This window comes from Leguminivora glycinivorella, chromosome 8 (assembly GCF_023078275.1).
Source record: "Leguminivora glycinivorella isolate SPB_JAAS2020 chromosome 8, LegGlyc_1.1, whole genome shotgun sequence".
NCBI lineage: Eukaryota > Metazoa > Arthropoda > Insecta > Lepidoptera > Tortricidae > Leguminivora > Leguminivora glycinivorella.
Window position 1 is genome coordinate 17,222,644 of NC_062978.1, and position 19,354 is coordinate 17,241,997.

A 19,354-nucleotide genomic window follows, 5' to 3' on the forward strand; every position below is an offset into this window, starting at 1 on the left:
ATTTTAATTGAAATTTTGCAAATTCGAGTAATATCGTCTACCACTAGGCACACTTACAGAAAAAAATGTAAGAACAAAAAACTATGACATGTGGCATGTGGTCTAGTATTACGTAGCGTAGGTATATTAAACTCAAACCTATAACCGGTAACAACTCATATTTCTTAGTGATCCAGGATAACGTAACGACATCAAGTGTGCCAAGGAAAAGTTAGTCACCCACTGTTAATCCCGCAGGGTATATCTCCGAATCAGCAGACCCTGAGCTCCTGCCTACGCTCCATCTCCGTGTGGGGCGCCGGCAAGACGCTCCAACACCTGGCGCTGCAGGTCATCGCAGAGTTCCAGAAACTGGACATACAGCCTACCCTGTCTGCCTACTATTACCTGCTGTGCCTGTTCTGCAAAGAACGTAAGAAATCACCTTATAATGGTTTGTTCGGGTCTATCTACAAATTCCCGGACTGAGATTATCTGTGCTCTATCTCCGCGTGGGGCGCCTGCAAGGCGCTCCAATACCTGGCGCTGCAGGTCATCGCTGAGTTCCAGAAACTGGACAACCAGCCTACCTTGTCAGCCTACTATTATCTACTGCGTCTCTTCTGCAAAGAACGTAAGAAATCACCTTATACTTATATGGTTTGTTAAGGTATATCTACAACTTACCAGACTGAGTTTGTCAGCGCTCCATCTCCGCGTGGGGCGCCGGCGAGGCGCTCCAACACCTGGCTCTCCAGGTCATCGCAGAGTTCCAGAAACTGGACATCCAGCCTACCTTGTTCGCCTTATCTTTATCTCATCCGCCTGTTTTGCAAAGAACATAAGAATTATCATCACCTTTGCATTTCCTTATTAATTTGGTTTTGATTATGTTTGACGGTGGTGAAAAAAAAACTTGTTTCAATCGGGGACAAAATTCAACTTTTAGATCCAGTCGCTAAGGTCGTGGTTTAATTTTGGAATCTTGCTCGGGCATAGCATAGTCTCTAGTTACCCAGTATGTCAAATTTAACCTTTATTAAGGGGCTACTAAAGGAGCGACTGACAGCTCATAGGCCACGCTTGTCAATTTCCTCAGCCCCCGCAAGCACGCACACATAGAAGCGCCGAAATGCGTTCCGCGGAGCAATAGCCCAGCTAAAGCTCCATCTAGCTTCATAAATGTAAACTACAACTATCGGCAGTCAGCCAAAGAAAAATATTTCGGCAAAATGACATTGACAATTTCACGCTTCACAGATGGCGTTGTAACTAATATTGTATTCAATTCATTCGCCCAATGTCAAATAACAAAACGAATGGTTCTTAATGTTTCTATCAAAGCTACTATACGTTACTATAGCTTATGGAGTTTTTTCTACACTCCATATTATGCGCCTTAGGAGATTTATAGAGACAGCTATAATATCTATATTAACGAATTATTCTTGGGTATAGGTTTAAGTAGTTTATTTAACCCCTCTTACAAATAACATTTCCTTGCTACCTAGGTATCTAAATCGCGTTGTATTTTTTTTATTGTTTTGCAATACTTACTTTACTTACCCTTTGGAATATACCATACGTTCTGCAACACTGCTAGCCCCGTGATGTAGGTAAGTGCGTTTTCACATTATCCTATCCGATATCACATGTAGGACCGATATCCCATATATTTACGCCGTCATCTTTAAATTTTTCGTTGTACTTCTTTCCTACATATATCCGATGTCAGATTGGATAATGTGAAAACGCACTACGTACCTACAGCGAGTCACTAATAGCCCCGCAATTCCCGTTTAGTTTGTACATTTTGGATCACGTCTCTGATTTGGATAAAAATTGGTAGGCTGATAGTCCATGATGCTGAGCAAGATTCACTAGGTTTCCCAAAATGTCCTAGATTGATTGTATGAAAGTTTCCTTTTTTGTTACCGAAAATGCATAGAAATCTGGTAACAACAAAGGAAGGTTCTTGCTCAGCATCATGGACTCTATCAGCCTACCAATTTTTATCCAAATCGGAGACGTGATCCAACTGTACAAACTTAATGGGAATTGCACAGCCGGCCTCTTCACCATTTTTTAGTTCTATTTTTCACACCCGTGGCGCAGCAGCTACCAGATCTTGCTATGCCACTATGCGAATACAGGTGATGCTATACGGAAACGGTCTAAGGAAACCTCTAGATTTGAAATTAATGAAAATTGGCGTAATTTACAGATTTTGCAAGAAAAAAACACTTCATTTTAATAACTGTCAAAATTAATTTTCTGAACTTTTTGCTGATACGGAATTAATATGAAATTGAGCCTCACTCAATTGTTCTAAAATGATCAATGGACTCTATTGTCAAATTAAAGGTGACAGCTAGTAACTAGAGTTGCCAAAAGCAACTGAGTAGCTACTGACGCCACGGCCAACTCATTTATTTACTTTACATATTTTTATCAGACTTAATAAAATTTTAATTCAAAATGTTCATGTTTCTCGAACAGTTGTCCCTTATGTTTTATTTCTGAATGGTATATAGTACCTACATTACGATACAAGTGCAGAAACTCGTGTCGATTTTTTGACAGCTTGTTTAGGATTTCCTCTTCGCACGTGTATCGTACGATGTTTTTCAGTGCCTACCCTACATATGACGCTTTGAAATTTCGACCTGACAGAAATAGCCTGGTATGCGAACTTGTTCTGAAAAACACCATACATGTAAGAACTGAAATAGTAGGTACATTATTAACATTTGGCATTTTCGCGAGAATAATCACCAAAAATATTTTTTCTAAGGTAGGTAAAATTTATGGTTTTCCTACTCAGAATCACGAGCCCTTTCGATCTGGGGCAAAAAACAAGAGATAAAAAAATGGTCCCGAAATTTTCTATTATTTCGCATACTTTTCACTTTGTAACCGCAGCACAAAGTGTTTGAAAAATGGTAACGAAGTGGGAAAAATTAAGTTTTTTTGCAAATTCAACATGCTGCAAATTCCACTTCATGCCAATTGGAATTTAAGAAAATTCATCTTTAGGTATGCAAATTCGTCATTTTAACACAACATGCTGCAAATACTTTTTTTTTTTGCAAATGCAACATTTCAGAAATTCAACTTCTGGCTGGACACCACCTCAACTCACTGGCACCTCAGATACTACGCGAAGACCAATCAACATAGACTTACATTAGATTATAATTATATTGTCTTCGGTTAGGACGATAGTTATTTATTACTCATGAAATAAAACTAGCTTTTAATGTCGTCGTCGGAAAACATCAGGATATATTTATAAGTAAATTAATTATACGCGATTTAATCTCTTTTCATTCTTAGAAAGAACGTTGAGTTTGCGGTCCCTTCATTGTTACACGGATCCGAATTAGGGTCCATGTAATGAACGTCCGTGTACCCGTGTTACGTCGTATGTCCAAATTCATGGAATTTAATTTTGAAATGAATATTGCTAATCACAACAATAAATTGCTGTAATATTAAAAAAAAAAAATGATAATTGCTTATTATTAACAATAAATATGGCAGGGATGGAACTTGGCAGGAAGAAGAAGTAATAGCTTGTATAATTAATTAATTATGCAATCATGCGCTTATTGTTATGATTTTTTAATGTAAGGTACAGCGGGGCAAATCTCGACTGGGGGCAAATGTAACTGGTCCATTTTTTTCATGTTTTACAATGCTTGAATTATTAATTAGAGTGTCCACTGGGGGCGATACGGGATTTTGTCACTAAAATACCGGTTGAAAATAAGAATTTTCTGAATTCGAACCCGTGAGACTCAAAAGCCGGCCCGCTGCTTATATATGGTAGGCGTGTGCAGTGGATCTATGTAGAACTCATCATCATGTATGTAATAAATAAACGTTTCTTAGAAATAAACAGATTTTTTTTATCATAATATAAAATGGATCAGTTACAATTTTCCCCCAGTCAAGATTTGCCTCTCTGTACCTTACCTGGTACTATGATTATAACAGATATACCCATTTTAGACTAGCGGTCCCGTATGGTATCACTTAAATTCATTTGATTGAATTGATTGAAGTTTGTGTGTCTTGTAATTCGATAAAAGCTACTAACATTACGTACACTTTGTTTTATTGTAAATTATTAATTTTCTGTATTTACATTACAATTAGGGAACAAATCAAATTATTTTATTGAATATTTTTCGATTTGTTTTTTTTTTCAAGTAGTCACACTAGTTCACACTACTATATATAAATTATAAATTTAAATAGATATCATACACGAAAGAAAAAACGACAGGGCCCACCAGGGGCCACTGGTGGCTGAGCCGGGAATCGAACCCGGGTCTTCAGCTTACGCGGCTAACGTCCTTACCACTAGACCACTCGCCCGCCCCCGGGTGGCGCCCCCGGCTATATTTAAATTTTATTTAAATTTATAATTTCTTTATTTACATTAATTATCGCCTAGCCAACTTACTCCGAAGATGGGGTAGGTTAACTAAGAGTCTGGAGTTTAGAAAATCGAATAGATACGTGTTATAATTGCAAATAAATACTTGCGTCAAAAATAAAGGGTTTAGAGACCCGAATAGTTCTTCTATCTGTAACAACAATTATTTTCATTAAATTGATTCAAACATCAAAGATACATGAGCTGAAGCTAAAAGTTAGTCAACTAGGAACCCTTATAGTTTCGCCATGTCTGTCTGTCCGTCCGTCCGTCCGTCCGTCCGCGGATAATCTCAGTAACCGTTAGCACTAGAAAGCTGAAATTTGGTACCAAAATGTATATCAATCACGCCAAAAAGTGCAAAAATAAAAAATGGAAAAAAAAATGTTTTATTAGGGTACCCCCCCTACATGTAAAGTGGGGGCTGATATTTTTTTTCATTCCAACCCCAACGTGTGATATATTGTTGGATAGGTATTTAAAAATAAATTAGGGTTTACTAAGATCGTTTTTTGATAATATTAATATTTTCGGAAATAATCGCTCCTAAAGGAAAAAAAAAAGTGCGTCCCCCCCTCTAACTTTTGAACCATATGTTTAAAAAATATGAAAAAAATCACAAAAGTACAACTTTATAAAGACTTTCTAGGAAAATTATTTTGAACTTGATAGGTTCAGTAGTTTTTGAGAAAAATACGAAAAACTACGGAACCCTACACTGAGCGTGGCCCGACACGCTCTTGGCCGGTTTTTATTAAATGTAGTCTAACATGTCTACCTATTACATATTATTATGTTGAAAAGGTCTGTTTGTTAATAAATAATTATAACAGATTTTTATAGTATTTTCTTACTTTTACCAGGGGCGGCTCACTCCGCGCTTTTATCGCCGCGCTACAAGTACATGTCGGCGGCCGCGAATTCGCGGCCCATTCAGTGGTGACGACTTTCGCGCTTAATGTAGGTAAAAAATTAGAATGGCGGCATTTTGTGGACATCAAAGGAGTGAGCCTTCTGTACTTGTACTATTATATATTCTGTGCTTTTACCTCTGTGCGAGGCTAGCGGTCTCATATGGTACCAGCAATCATTCCAAAAACCGAAGGTCACACATTTTTTTACTCAAATATTGTTACCTTTAGTCAAATAAACCATAGATATATTTAAAGAACTACAAACATTGGATTTAACAAAAAACACTCACTCAATGGGGCTAAGTATCTTGATTGTGTACACTTATGAGGACACCGTGAATCAATATACATTTTAAATAAAGAATAACGATTAAATGGCGGTATGGTCTCAGTCGTTGGAGGTATACATACAGTACCTGTACAAAATAAAATATACTACTGTGTATAATGTATAATACAAACTATGCCAAGCATAACCAAATAAGGATGTAATTCTGAAAATAAGTGATTGAAATAAACAATTTGGTAGTTATGTTGTTTTATTTTATATGTATTCAAGGAGATGAAGAATACAGGTATGCTATGTGCAAATTTCTTTTTTGATGATTTTTAATTGCAAGAATCCATTTGACCTCAATGGTCTGGAATCCAATTAAAATCGTAGACAAGCTCGGGTGCCAAGTAAATGATATTATAAGATTAGGAATAATAGGAATGCATCCTTAAAATTAACGTAACTAAGAAAACACCGTGTAGAATATTCATATGTCTTGAGAGAATCTGTATTTCTCTCAGTTTTTCTCACTCAGAAGGTGGATCTTCAACACGTCTCGGGTAGTCCGGCGGTTCCTCTTTCTGCAGCCAAGATGAAAGCGAAACCTTGTCCTGATTGTTGACATTTAACTGAAAGTTTAAAGAAATTTAGTAGGTAGTAAAATCACGTTTTTAAAACAAAGATGTCAAATCAGGTAAACAGCTGAACATAAAAAAATCTCTTTAATCGAACTGAAAGAGAGAGAGGCTTTATAACAACAAAAATAGGGTGTGAAATTATTGAGGAATTCGATACGACTGGACGATAATTTCAAGAACAGAGGATTGAGGCCCAAATTAATAAGTAGTTATGACTTATGAATGCTAATTGTTACCAGAACCCTTTTACTCAAAAACTGTCCGTAGTTGAAGCTGTAGACAGATCCTTAGTCATTAACATATTATCTTCATCAATTTTCACAGCTAGGTAGTACCTATCTAGTACGTATAGAGTACCTATCTCTGCTGACATTAGAATCCCCTTAGTCAAAGTCCAATCCATCAGAAAGGTATTAATTTTATTTATTATTTTAAGCCAAGCTCAGTTTAGTCAAGACTAATTTAAAACTGTAAATTAAACATAAACGCACTGGCTAGCTCAAACTAACGTACAAGGTAAATCAACTGATGATTATTTTATTTTACATTTTGTCAGAGTTTCGTTTCCTTTCAACCCCTTATTTGCCAAGTCTGGCATAGAAACATGAGTAGTTTCATGCGCTCTGCCTACCTCTTTATGGGATACAGGCTGATTGTATGTATATTTGTAAATATTATTTTAAGTAAACTTTATTGCACAATTCATTAAAAAAGTACAAAATTCGAACTTATTTACTGACAAGTTTTGTGTGATAGATCAGTAAAAAACCTGAAGCTGTAAAAACAACCTAACAAAACCATCATATTTAGAATAAAACTGATGTAATATAAAACAAAATTAAAGTTTTTGAAATATAGAACGTTAACTAAGGTTTTTTTAGCAAAGTTATTTTTTAATCTTTAGTATAGTATGATTTAGGGGAGTGTACAAGTTTGTAATGGGGTGGCAACGCGCATGTGACACTCTTTGAGTTGCAGGCGTCCATAGGTTACGGTAACCGCTTTCCATCAGGCGGACCGTATGCTTGTTTGCCACCGACATAGTATAAAAAAAAAATAAAAAAAACCTAAATTATTTAGTTAAATTGATAACCAAGGTACAAATTTTGTTTAGTTTTTTTTTATATTGTGAGATGTGTATCATAACCTAGAGGAACTACACTGTTCAGTTTTATAAATAGTGGCTAAAAATTAGTGGAAATTAATATATGAAATAAAAGTTTATCATAATACAGACTTAGGTATATACCTACGCTTACTTTGTACCTTATGCTCGTTTAGCATGTCGTGTACTGGATATAATGAACTAATAAATATTATGCATTATTTGTATAAAATCCTTTAACTGATGGTATCTGAAATAAAAACTTAGGTACACAGTAAATATAGACTAACTTAAAAATAACCAAATAATCCACCAAAATGAATTCCCACGGGAAGTACGAGTAATTAGTCAACTATGCCTATTACATCAATATTACTCGCTAAATTCTTTGGCCAAGGAATGGACCAAGCCTAGGGTTTCCTAGTACTATCGAAGAGGACCTTCTTTATATATTATCTGAAGTAACTCTCTAACTCTGTAGGGAAAAGGCTCACGACTGGACTGCAAAAACTACAGGGGCATTAGCTTACTCAGCATCGTCGGAAAACTGTATGCGAAAGTGTTGATTGAGAGAGTAGTGAGAGTAACCGACGAGAAAGTGTGGGATGCACAGGCGGGATTTAGAAAGGGTATGGGATGTTCGGATCAAGTCTTTTCCTTACGATGCATAGCCGAAAAGTTTTTGGCCAAAGGTCAAAAGGTCTATTGCGCTTTCGTGGACTTGGAAAAGGCGTATGATAGAGTGATGAGGAATGAATTGTGGTCGGTAGTGTCCATGTATGGAGTAGGCAGTCAACTCGTTCAAGCACTGAAATCTCTTTATGAGGATTCCAGTGCTTGCGTGAGAATAAACGGGTCATACACTGAGTGGTTTAGCATCGAAAAGGGTGTTAGACAGGGATGTGTAGCGTCGCCGTGGCTGTTTAATTTATTCATGGATAGTTGTTTGCAAGATCTGAAAGATTATGATTGTGGGTTGAGAATGGAAGGGTTACTGGTCAAATGTCTCCTATATGCCGATGACCTAGTATTACTTGCGTCGTCGGCCGAGGAGTTACAACTGATGGTAACAAGAGTGCATGCATCCTTCGAGAGGAAAGGAATGAGAATGAATGTCAGTAAGACGAAAGTAATGGTATTTGAAAGAGATGAGATTATGACAGATTGCGAAATTGAGATCGATAATGAAAGTTTGGAACAAGTGAAAGAGTTTGTGTATTTGGGAACGTTGTTTACAAGGGACGGTAAACATGGAAAAGATATTGAAAGGAGAGTGAATGCTGGGAATAGAGTGAATGGAGCACTAAACGCTTTTATAGGCAGCCAGAAAGTATCGCAAAAGCACGTCTGGCGGTGCATAGAGGAGTTTTGGTGCCTACACTTATGTATGGTAGTGAAAGTTGGGTGTGGGAGAAAAGACTTCAAAGTCAAGTGAATGCCGTAGAAATGAGAGCGTTAAGAAGCATGGCTGGTGTAAAGTTGAGTGATAGGATCAGAAATAGCGTGATAAGAGAGAAGTGTGGAGTGGATGTAGATGTGGTGACAAAGATTGAGATGGGTATGTTAAGGTGGTTTGGGCATGTAGAGAGGATGGATGAGAGGAGATTAACGAAGAAAGTATATGAAAAAGGAGTGGAAGGGTCAGTTGGTAGAGGAAGACCTAGGCGAACTTTTCTTGATCAAATCGGGGAAATATTGCAAAGAGGCCAGGTCAGAAGTACTCGAAACCGACGAGCGTGTATGAGAAATGTTATGAAAGTGTGTGAAGCGAAAGTGGTTTGTCAGGATCGTAGTAAATGGAAATCCGTGATCTCTGCCTACCCCTCTGGGAAACAGGCGTGATTGTATGTATGTATGTATGTATGTATGTAACTCTCTAACTTCACCATACCAGTCCAGTCTACTACATATTAGTAATGATCAATCCTTCTAAGTAGTACTAGTACCTATCAAATACCAGAAGCGATGTTATGCCTTATCGTATACTCCTTATGCTAAGAAATGATGATGGTTACACGTCGTCCTGTAGAAACAAACCCATTCGTTGTTTGTGAAATTTCTTAAAAATATTTATTAACATGTAAATATTTGTCTCTTAACTATTTAAAAACGCACTATAGAATAAATAGCTTTTTGGTTTTTCACCGGGCAAGTTGCCCAGAGATTCCTTGTACTTACTTACTTACTTTTACAGACATGATTTATGTTTTAGTTATGAAGATGACGGTTAATGCAGTACAAGGATATTTTCCATACCATCTTCGATTCCTATTTCTATATACATCTATATAGAAAAAAATGGAGTAGGTATATATAATTGGTCGCTTATCTACCTAACAAATAAATAAAAAGTGGTAACGGTTCGGGAATCAGCAGATATCACATACGTCAGTATACCACAGGTCGATATTCAAGTCTCTACACTTTTTATTGCATTTTTCTAAACACTCTCTCATCCGTCACTATCCGATGACATCACGGCGCTTTTTAGTGGCAAGGACGAACCTGTTCAGTCGGACCTGATTATAGTCTTCTAATCACATGTAAAAGCTACCACATAAGTACCATTCTTTAACACATGAGCTTCTTCTACTCCATGCTTTTAACATTGTGCTTAAAACTATAAACTTAAAACTATACATACATACATACAACATACATACAATCACGCCTGTATCCCATGAAGGGGTAGGCAGAGCACATAAAACTACTCAACTCCTCTACTTAAAACTATGTGTATATTAAAAGACGTAGTACCTTGAAGTTTCTGGGCCTTATAGTATTGTTCGAAAATAAATGAATATTCTATTTCGGAACACCTGAACCTTGCAAAAAAAAAATTACCGGATTATCAAATGAAAGTATGAAAACTAATTAACGTTTGCCTCCTAGATAGTTATGATTACCAAGACCTGTTCTCTGTCAAAAGAAAAAGGTACCCGTTCTAAATCTCTGCTTGTGTATTCGTGTAGTCCCGGCAGTGCTAAGTTGCCGAGGTACCGAACCCGTCCTTTACAGAATGATTTACATTCCTCACTGTTATAAAATTAAACTAGTTTTTTAAAGGTGCGCGGGGCCCGAGGGCCCCGCGGTGTTCTTTTTTTGTTTTGCTTTTGTGCTTTGCTTATGCTTTTGCTTTTTGTTTTTGTGTTTTGCTTTTGCTTTTTGTTTTTGTGTTTTGCTTTTGCTTTTTGTTTTTGAGCTATGCTTTTTTGATTTATTGCTTTGCTTGTTTGCTTTAGCCTTTGCGTGCTTGGGAGCACTCTCTGCCCGCAGCTCGGCCTGCGGCCTCGCGTGCTTGGGAGCCTGTCAGACACGCTCCGGCCTTCGGCCCTCCGCGTAGTTACTGTGGGGGTTGTAGGGAAGTTGGAGCTTAAACACGACCCAATAGTAAAAGTGTCTTGAGAAGCTCACGACGGGCCTACGGCCTGCAGCCTCCGGCCCGTCGTTTCGCTTCTCTAAGACACTTTTACTATTGGGTCGTGTTTAAGCTCCAACTTCCCGGTCCGCCGGCGAGCCGATCAGGGACGCTCCGGGCCTTCGGCCCTACGCGGAGCTCGGCCTTCGGCCTTCGCTGGGTTTCGAAGCTCCGCGTCGGGCCTTCGGCCCGCCGCTTCGCTTGTTAAGATACTTTTTGTCATTATTTTGCTTGGGAGCACAGTCTGTACGCAGCTCGGCCTGCGGCCTTCGCGTGCTTGGGAGCACTCTCTGCCCGCAGCTCGGCCTGCGGCCTTCGCGTGCTTGGGAGCCTCTCAGACACGCTCCGGGCCTTCGGCCCTCCGCGTAGTTTCTGTGGGGGTTGTAGGGAAGTTGGAGCTTAAACACGACCCAATAGTAAAAGTGTCTTGAGAAGCTCACGACGGGCCTGCGGCCTGCCACTTTTACTATTGGGTCGTGTTTAAGCTCCAACTTCCCGGTCCGCCGGCGAGCCGATCAGGGACGCTCCGGGCCTTCGGCCCTACGCGGAGCTCGGCCTTCGGCCTTCGCTTGGTTTCGAAGCTCCGCGTCGGGCCTTCGGCCCGCCGCTTCGCTTATTTAGATACCTTTTGTTATTGTTTTGCTTGGGAGCACAGTCTGTACGCAGCTCGGCCTGCGGCCTTCGCGTGCTTGGGAGCACTCTGCCCGCAGCTCGGCCTGCGGCCTTCGCGTGCTTGGGAGCCTCTGAGACACGCTCCGGGCCTTCGGGCCTCCGCGTAGTTACTGTGGGGGTTGTAGGGAAGTTGGAGCTTAAACACGACCCAATAGTAAAAGTGTCTTGAGAAGCTCACGACGGGCCTACGGCCTGCGGCCTCCGGCCCGTCGTTTCGCTTCTCTAAGACACTTTTACTATTGGGTCGTGTTTAAGCTCCAACTTCCCGGTCCGCCAGAGAGCCGATCAGGGACGCTCCGGGCCTTCGGCCCTACGCGGAGCTCGGCCTTCGGCCTTCGCTGGGTTTCGAAGCTCCGCGTCGGGCCTTTGGCCCGCCGCTTCGCTTATTTAGATACTTTTTGTTATTGTTTTCTTGGGAGCACAGTCTGCACGCAGCTCGGCCTGCGGCCTTCGCGTGCTTGGGAGCACTCTGCCCGCAGCTCGGCCTGCGGCCTTCGCGTACTTGGAAGCCTGTCAGACACGCTCCGGGCCTTCGGCCCTCCGCGTAGTTACTGTGGGGATTGTAGGATTTGTAGGGAAGTTGGACCTCCGGCCTGCGGCCTCCGGCCCGCCGCGTCGCTTTTTAGACACTTTTACTTATATTTTCTTGCTTGGGAGCACTGTCTGTACGCAGCTCGGAACTTGGACCGGAGCAATGACCGTCGGGCTGTAGAACGCTCCCTCAGGCTGGTAGGGAAATTTGACTTTGTCCCCTCTCGCCGCCGTTTTTGACTTTTCCAAAAAATTTTTTTCTCATTTCTATTTTTGGCCCCCGCTCTTACCACGTGCCAAATTTGAACGCGCTCGGACCGAAAATAAATAAAAAAAATTTCAAAGTCGGCCATTTTGAAATTTTGTAAATGCCATTCGATGGACCTCAGATAACTGTACAACATTAGTTTAAGCACTATTAACCTTTTTTCTACCGTTACGGAGCTATGGGGATTTAAAAAAAAAACCTCCATACAAACTGGTAGGGAAATTTGACTTTGTCCCCTCTCGCCACCGTTTTTGACTTTTCCAAAATTGTTTTTTCTCATTTCTATTTTTGGCCCCCGTTCTTACCACGTGCCAAATTTGAACGCGCTCGGACCGAAAATAAAAAAAAAAAAATTTCAAAGTCGGCCATTTTGAAATTTTGTAAATGCCATTCGATGGACCTCAGATAACTGTACAATATTAGTTCAAGCACTATTAACCTTTTCCCTACCGTTACGGAGCTATGGGGATTTAAAAAAAGGACCTCCATACAAATTTCAATTGGCCTTCAAAGGGCGCCATTTTGAATTTTTCAAAATTTTCTTTTTGTATACTAATCTTGGGGTGGCTGTCTACCCGTGTGCAAAATTTCAGCGCGCTCGGACCATTTTGAAATTTTTCAAAAAAAAAAGTCGGCCATTTTGATTTTTTTTTAATGCCATTCGATGGACCTCGGGTGACTGTATAACATTTGTTTGAGCACTTTTCACTTCTTTGTACCGTTACGGAGCTATGGTAATTAAAAGAAAAACCTCCACTCAAATTTCAATTGGCCCTCAAAGGCCGCCTTTTTGAATTTATCAAAATTTTCTTTTTGAATATAAATTTTGGGGCGACCTTCCACCCGTGTGCCAAATCTCAGCGCGCTAGGACCATTTTGAAATTTTTCAAAAAAAAAAGTCGGCCATTTTGAATTTTTTTTAATGCAACTTTTTTCTACTCGGATACCTGTATGACATTTGGTCGAGCACCCCCCGGCTATCTCTTACGGTTTAAAAGTTGCCATACAAAATAAAAGTGGCCAGTTTTCCCACATTTGTAGCATTTTTCAATTTTTTTCTATTTCATTCGAATCAAGGCCACTTGGAGATTCTATGACCAAAATTTGAGATCTCTAAGACAAACTTGAAAAATCGTCAAAAAAAAAAGTCGGCCATTTTAAAAAAAAAATGGCGGCGTCAAAAACTGCCCAGGGTCCTCTATGACATTTGGTCGAACACTCCCCGGCTAACTCCAGCCGTTTGGCCAGGCCGTCCGACATTTTTTTACCCGGAACCGGTAGACCGACGGTCTGATCTATCCGGGGTCGCAGGACCAAACTCTATACGACCACACCAAACACTGCCACCTGCAAAAACTCCTTCTGCCCATTTTTTGAAAAATGTCAGTCGGGTTGTAGCTTTATATTATATAGAAACGCATCCATTCTACTGTACGTAGAAAGCAAACTGGACTGTACTTAGAATCCGTGAATCCGGACATATTAAACTTGGGTACCCGGACCTTGATAACACGGACCTAGCCACAAATCCGGATTTATATAACACTACAGAAAAGCGAGCCAGGCACCTCATACACGAAACGCACATGCGACTGCGATCGATACTGAAGAAATAATAAACTTTAATGTTTAGAGACACATGAAATGATGACGACCGGTCTGGCCTAGCGCGTAGTGACCCTGCTACGCCGCGGTCCCGGGTTCGAATCCCGATAAGGGCATTTATTTGTGTAATGAACACAGATATTTGTTCCTGAGTCATGGATGTTTTCTATGTATATATTTATATAATTAAGTATATCGTCGTCGCCTAGCACCCATAGTACAAGCTTTGCTTAGTTTGGGGCCAGGTTAATCTGTGTAAGGTATCCCCCAATATTTATTATTTATTTATTTATTTACATACACACAAACGCATAAATGAGCAAATCCCTAACATGAGCTATGTGTCACTGAAGGGCTCCTAATCGGATCATCATCAGCAGTTCTTTCATCAATCTTCACACGAGCTATGCGTTTTTGAGGAGTTCCGTTCTGATCATCATCAGTTCCACTTCGTCAAATGTAAGTCCTTGTCCTTATTCATAATCCAAAACATTAGAGAGACTTTGGTGATAATACAAAAGTCACTACAAGTGTGCCGTTCAAATTTGAGAAGTTCCCTTGATCTTTCATGGATTGGTATCCAAAAGAGATCACCAAAACTCCAGCATGATCGAAATCTGACTTGAAACCTCAAAGTGCTTAAAAAACTTAACTCGTTAAATCGTCGTTGAAGAGTTCCGCTCTGATCATCATAAACTGTTCCACTTCACCATATGTGACTGTTTTGAATGGAAATGCATGATGTTCTAATAAAACACAAAAATCACTATATATTATGCGCCTTTAGGAGTTTTCTCGATTTCTCCAGAATCCAATTATCAGAACTGGCTTTCAATAATATGTACATACACTAAAAAAAATCGAAACCTGTCTACTTAGTAACAAACATCAAACATTACACACGAATTGATAAATGATAACCTCCTCGAAATTTGGAAGTTGGTTAAAAACACAAGTTTTTAAAATTGATAATTAAAACTAGGTACCTTATATTATTTAAATTACCTTTTACAATTTTTTTTATACCACGTCGGCGGCAGGTAAGAGGAAAAGAGGTCACCGGAAACTATGGACACCTGCAACTCAAGGGGTGTCACATGCGCGTTGCCGACCCATTAGAAACTAAGTACACTCCTTTTTTGAAGAATCCATACTGTAGTTCATCGGAAATACCAAAACTATGCTTTATTTCGTGCTACCCTAATAAGGAATTCTGGTAGTGATCGCATACATCGATAAGACCGCCTGTTGCTGCTTTTATTTTCAATGTAATTCTGTTATTAAATTTGTAAACCTGTTATCTTTGTGGGGCAATAAAGAAGATTAACTTATTTACTTACTTAAAAAGTAAAGTAGTGTGTAAGTGCGTTTTCACATTATCCGATCCGATATCGGATGTAGGAAAGATTTCAAAATAAAAAAATCAAAGATGGTGGCGTAAATATACGGGACATGGGATGGGTCCGACATCCGATATCGGAACGGATGATGTGAAAACGCACTAAGAGAAACTATGTAAGAGACATAGAGTCATCGAGTATTTTGCCGAACACGCAGAAAATAGACGGGCCGAACCGCACCAGAAAGGTTCCTTTTGTGCCTATGTTTGGTATGAAACCCTAAAAAAGAGAAAGCCAATTCTTAGGTTTATTTTACAGTTCTGGATTAAGCTTGAGTTTAGCTATATATAAACAATAATAATAACATTTGTCGGACACTATCCCGGTGAGTCACTCGGGCACATTGCACAGACATGACCTCATAACTAGGATAATTCACCAGCAGTTAGTATTTTCCATACAATCTTGTGGACCGCGAAGTACCGTACTACTAGGTACTTACCTGCGCCAGTTCTCGAAAATGGTCGAGATACTTGGTTGATTCGACGATCATCGTCGTTTCGGCGAACGATCTCATAGGCAAAAGTGAGCGACACTCGCTAGGGGTGAGATGCAGAAGGCGGTACTCCTGTACACGGCGCGTAGGTCGGTCACCTTGGGCCCTGCCTGCCCCGCTGCTGGATGTATTTAAAAAATAACCATGTACCTGGAGTCTGTCTTTTCCCTTTCTTATACCATTGTTTTTGTATCTTTTGTATTTTTAGCATAAGCTACAGAAAATATTTTGACATACCAACGTCAACGAGTTTTAATCACAGACAACCGCATAACAGAAAGATCACTGCACAGACCATACAGGTTGTTTGATAGCGAAGTACGTACTAAGTAGAAAATATCAAAGAATTATAGCAGAGAACGACATAATTACTTATGTTTTAATAGCCAAGCCGAAACGGCAGATTTAACATTTTAAAATTGTACTGAAACACATCCAACTAAATATCTGTAAGTACTCCTCACACTAATAAATACCCTTGGCGGGATTCGAACAAGGGACATCAGCTTTAGCAGGCCGGCAGGGCCAGTCCAATCCAATATGTACAAGGATTTCACTCCAGAGTTGTGGGTTCAAATCCCGTTGCGTGGCCAACCAACTTAAACATTGGAATTTTTTTATTGCAATATCTGTTCTTATTTTTCAATGAATGTATTTTTTTATTTTTGTTTTATTTTATTTCACTTATAATTGTGTAAATTATGTACAACACACAAAACAACATTGTATACATTAGGTTAGGCTCCCTTAGAAAAGGTTTTCTTCTTTTGAAGATGAATTAATATTAATTTCTTTATTTTATAATTTATTTGGTATAATAAGAAAGAAAAAAAAAACAAAAAGTAGAAATTTCGAAATAAAATGGAAAAAAATCACCTAGAAGTTAGCATATTTAGCTGATGGCTGGTACCACAGGGCCACGGACACATTATCGTTCCTGTCGAAATTTCATAGCATCTTGTAACTCAAATAGTATAGAGTTTGACGTAGCTTTGGCAATACGCACACATGCGTATATATAATAAATATACAAAATGAACGTAGTTTATGGAAAAGGATCTAACCCACAAACATTGCCAATAGAATTTAAACTTTCTGACAATAACAATAGTCATTCATTTCAATGGCAATTTTATGGAGATAAATCCTTTTCGCTAAACTACGTCCAAATTTTCGTAATTATAAATTGTCAAAAACGCTGCGCGATTTGACATAGGTCTTGCCTCCTCGAGGCCCGCCGGCCGTCTGACATTTTTGACAATAAGGACACATGTATACGATTGACGTATGAAAGAAAGAGAAACGAAACCGCATAAAATGGCCGTTTTCTGTTGAATTCATGATATCGTAAATGATGATAAATCTTTGTATATACGATAATAAAAAATATTTCCTTCTACGAGAGACTAGATAATTTGGAAACCTTCACTTTAAAGTAGGTTAGACTGATTAAAGTTGCATATTTTTTTCACAATGTTAGTTAAACGAAAAATTAAGGCCTTACTTTGGATTAAATTTCTATCGAGAAAATTGTAAACATTCGTGTTTCGAGCTGTACAAAAATTTCAATCATATAGTCAAGATATACATATCCAAAAATCAGATCTCTAGGTTTCCGGGGCTAAGCACACCAGTGAATCTAAAATCCTAATATTTATCGATGCATGGCCTTAAGACGACGTTACGAGTCAAGGCGCGCGTCATCTGAATGTGAAAAATAAAATAAATATGAATGACTTAATAAGATAGATGCGAGTAGCCAAACTTTAAACTCTTACTTTTACAGGTGGACCTCGTACCGATATACTGTCGCTGATTCTGAACGACTTGGAAAAGAGGGAGAGTTTGGACGCCAAGGAAGCCACAGACACGCACTTCTTCATTACGGCTATGGGCGTGTGTAACGACCACTTGCAGGTAACTAGGGTCGATTTGACTCGTTAGAATTGCAGGCCATGACATGGATATCTTCTTGATGATCCACCATTTAAAAAAACCATTCAAATAATATTCCTTGATGACCGCGCCAGTAAGGGAAGCTGTACCTAATTTAATAAACATCAACTATAAATTCAACGAGGTTGTGCAGTTTTATCGTCCTGTCTTTATGAGATCAGCTGTATCTCAGCTCCATATCGCATTGCATTTCATTGCAACTCTTCATTAAACTCTTATAACCTGCGTAAGTGTTTATTTACTTCTGCAATAACGAGGTGAACGAGGTATGAGAAACTTTTTAATATGAAATAATTTCGCGATTTTAGGGATTGTTTCTTAGGATGAACATACAAACTATCAGGCTTATTTAAATGAAAGCAATTTATCCGTTGTCTAATTTAATTTATTTACATGTATTTGGGTGAATCAACTTTTTCTTGCCTGTTATTGCCATTACGGTCCCCTAAGTCACCCTGGTTTTATGCAAAATTGAGTCGCTTAACTTCAAACCTGGGTAAATACATTCTGCTTTAAGGTTGAATATATAAAAAATATAATATGATCTGAAAGATAATCAACCTTATAGCAGAATGGATTTACCCAGTTTTGAAGTTAAGCGACACAATTATGCTACTGAAATTATGCAAGCATGCATGTAGGTCATGTTTGTAGGTGGCAAATTAAGGAAAGGGCAGTTGTTAACACCAGAAAAAATGCATGTTTGCATAGTTTAAGTAGCATAATTTTGCATAAAACCAGCGTGACTCAAGAGACCGTAACCATGCCAATAACAAGCAAGATAAAGTTGATTCACTCATTTTACATGTTAATTGTTGCAGGACATAAATTTGGCGGAAAGAGTTCACGCACTGCTGATGAAGGGAGACAACTACAAACTAGTCGGTGACGCTTACAAAGAGAGCATTTACTACAGACACTTCGTTACCGTCGCCTGCAGGTAACGTTATGTGAATTTTGGGGGCGGGATTTTTTGTTTATTGCAAAATTGTTGTGTGCTACTCTGCGGCGGCGCCACCATAATGAAATTCAACTAATTATATGTTAAAATGATGTTCGTAAGACGTACAGTATGTACGTATAATTTTATGACTGTACCTATAGCGGGAAACGAAATAATGGGCTTTTATTGTGGCGCCGCTGCAGAGGATGCTCTGCAGCGGCGCCACTCAGTTCTCATAGATAGATATGACATCATCTACTTTTTTCTCATGGAAATTGATGTACCAATGCTGTTTATTATGTACGTATTGAAAAAATCACTATAACTTAGTAAATTTATGTACTTTCAGTAATTCCGCATTCCGCCTGAACGGTATGAGCTAGTATGTAAGGAGGTGTACCTACGGGTAAGCGAGAGGGAGATATGTTCCTTCCCGCTCGCTCCCGCGCTCGGCGCGTTTCGTTCTAGGTTTCAATAATTATTAAATTTATGCCCCTGTTGTACACTTTGCTTTTTACTTCGATTGCGAGGAATTAATTATATTTTTCTCGGCAATTTACACCACGAAATTGTCGTAAAGCGAAAGAACATAATAGGTACATAAGATAACCAATTCCCGCCAACTTTTTTTCAACATGTGATCAGAGTTTCAGACGCTTGGTTTTTTGCCAAGTCAAAAATTTTTTAAACGATAAGTAATCGAATCCTATT

General features: G+C 39.1%; 1 protein-coding gene across 2 annotated transcripts in view; it reads left to right on the forward strand.

Annotated features, from left to right (window-relative positions):
- LOC125228752 (protein PTCD3 homolog, mitochondrial) overlaps positions 1 to 19,354 on the forward strand; it is a 41,125-nt gene that overhangs the window by 8,221 nt on the left and 13,550 nt on the right. For both annotated transcript variants that reach the window (XM_048133419.1, XM_048133420.1), the window contains exons 7-9: positions 238 to 412; positions 17,531 to 17,661; positions 18,522 to 18,640. In XM_048133419.1, coding sequence (XP_047989376.1) covers positions 238 to 412; positions 17,531 to 17,661; positions 18,522 to 18,640 — 425 coding nt within the window. The remainder of the gene's footprint in view (positions 1 to 237; positions 413 to 17,530; positions 17,662 to 18,521; positions 18,641 to 19,354) is intronic.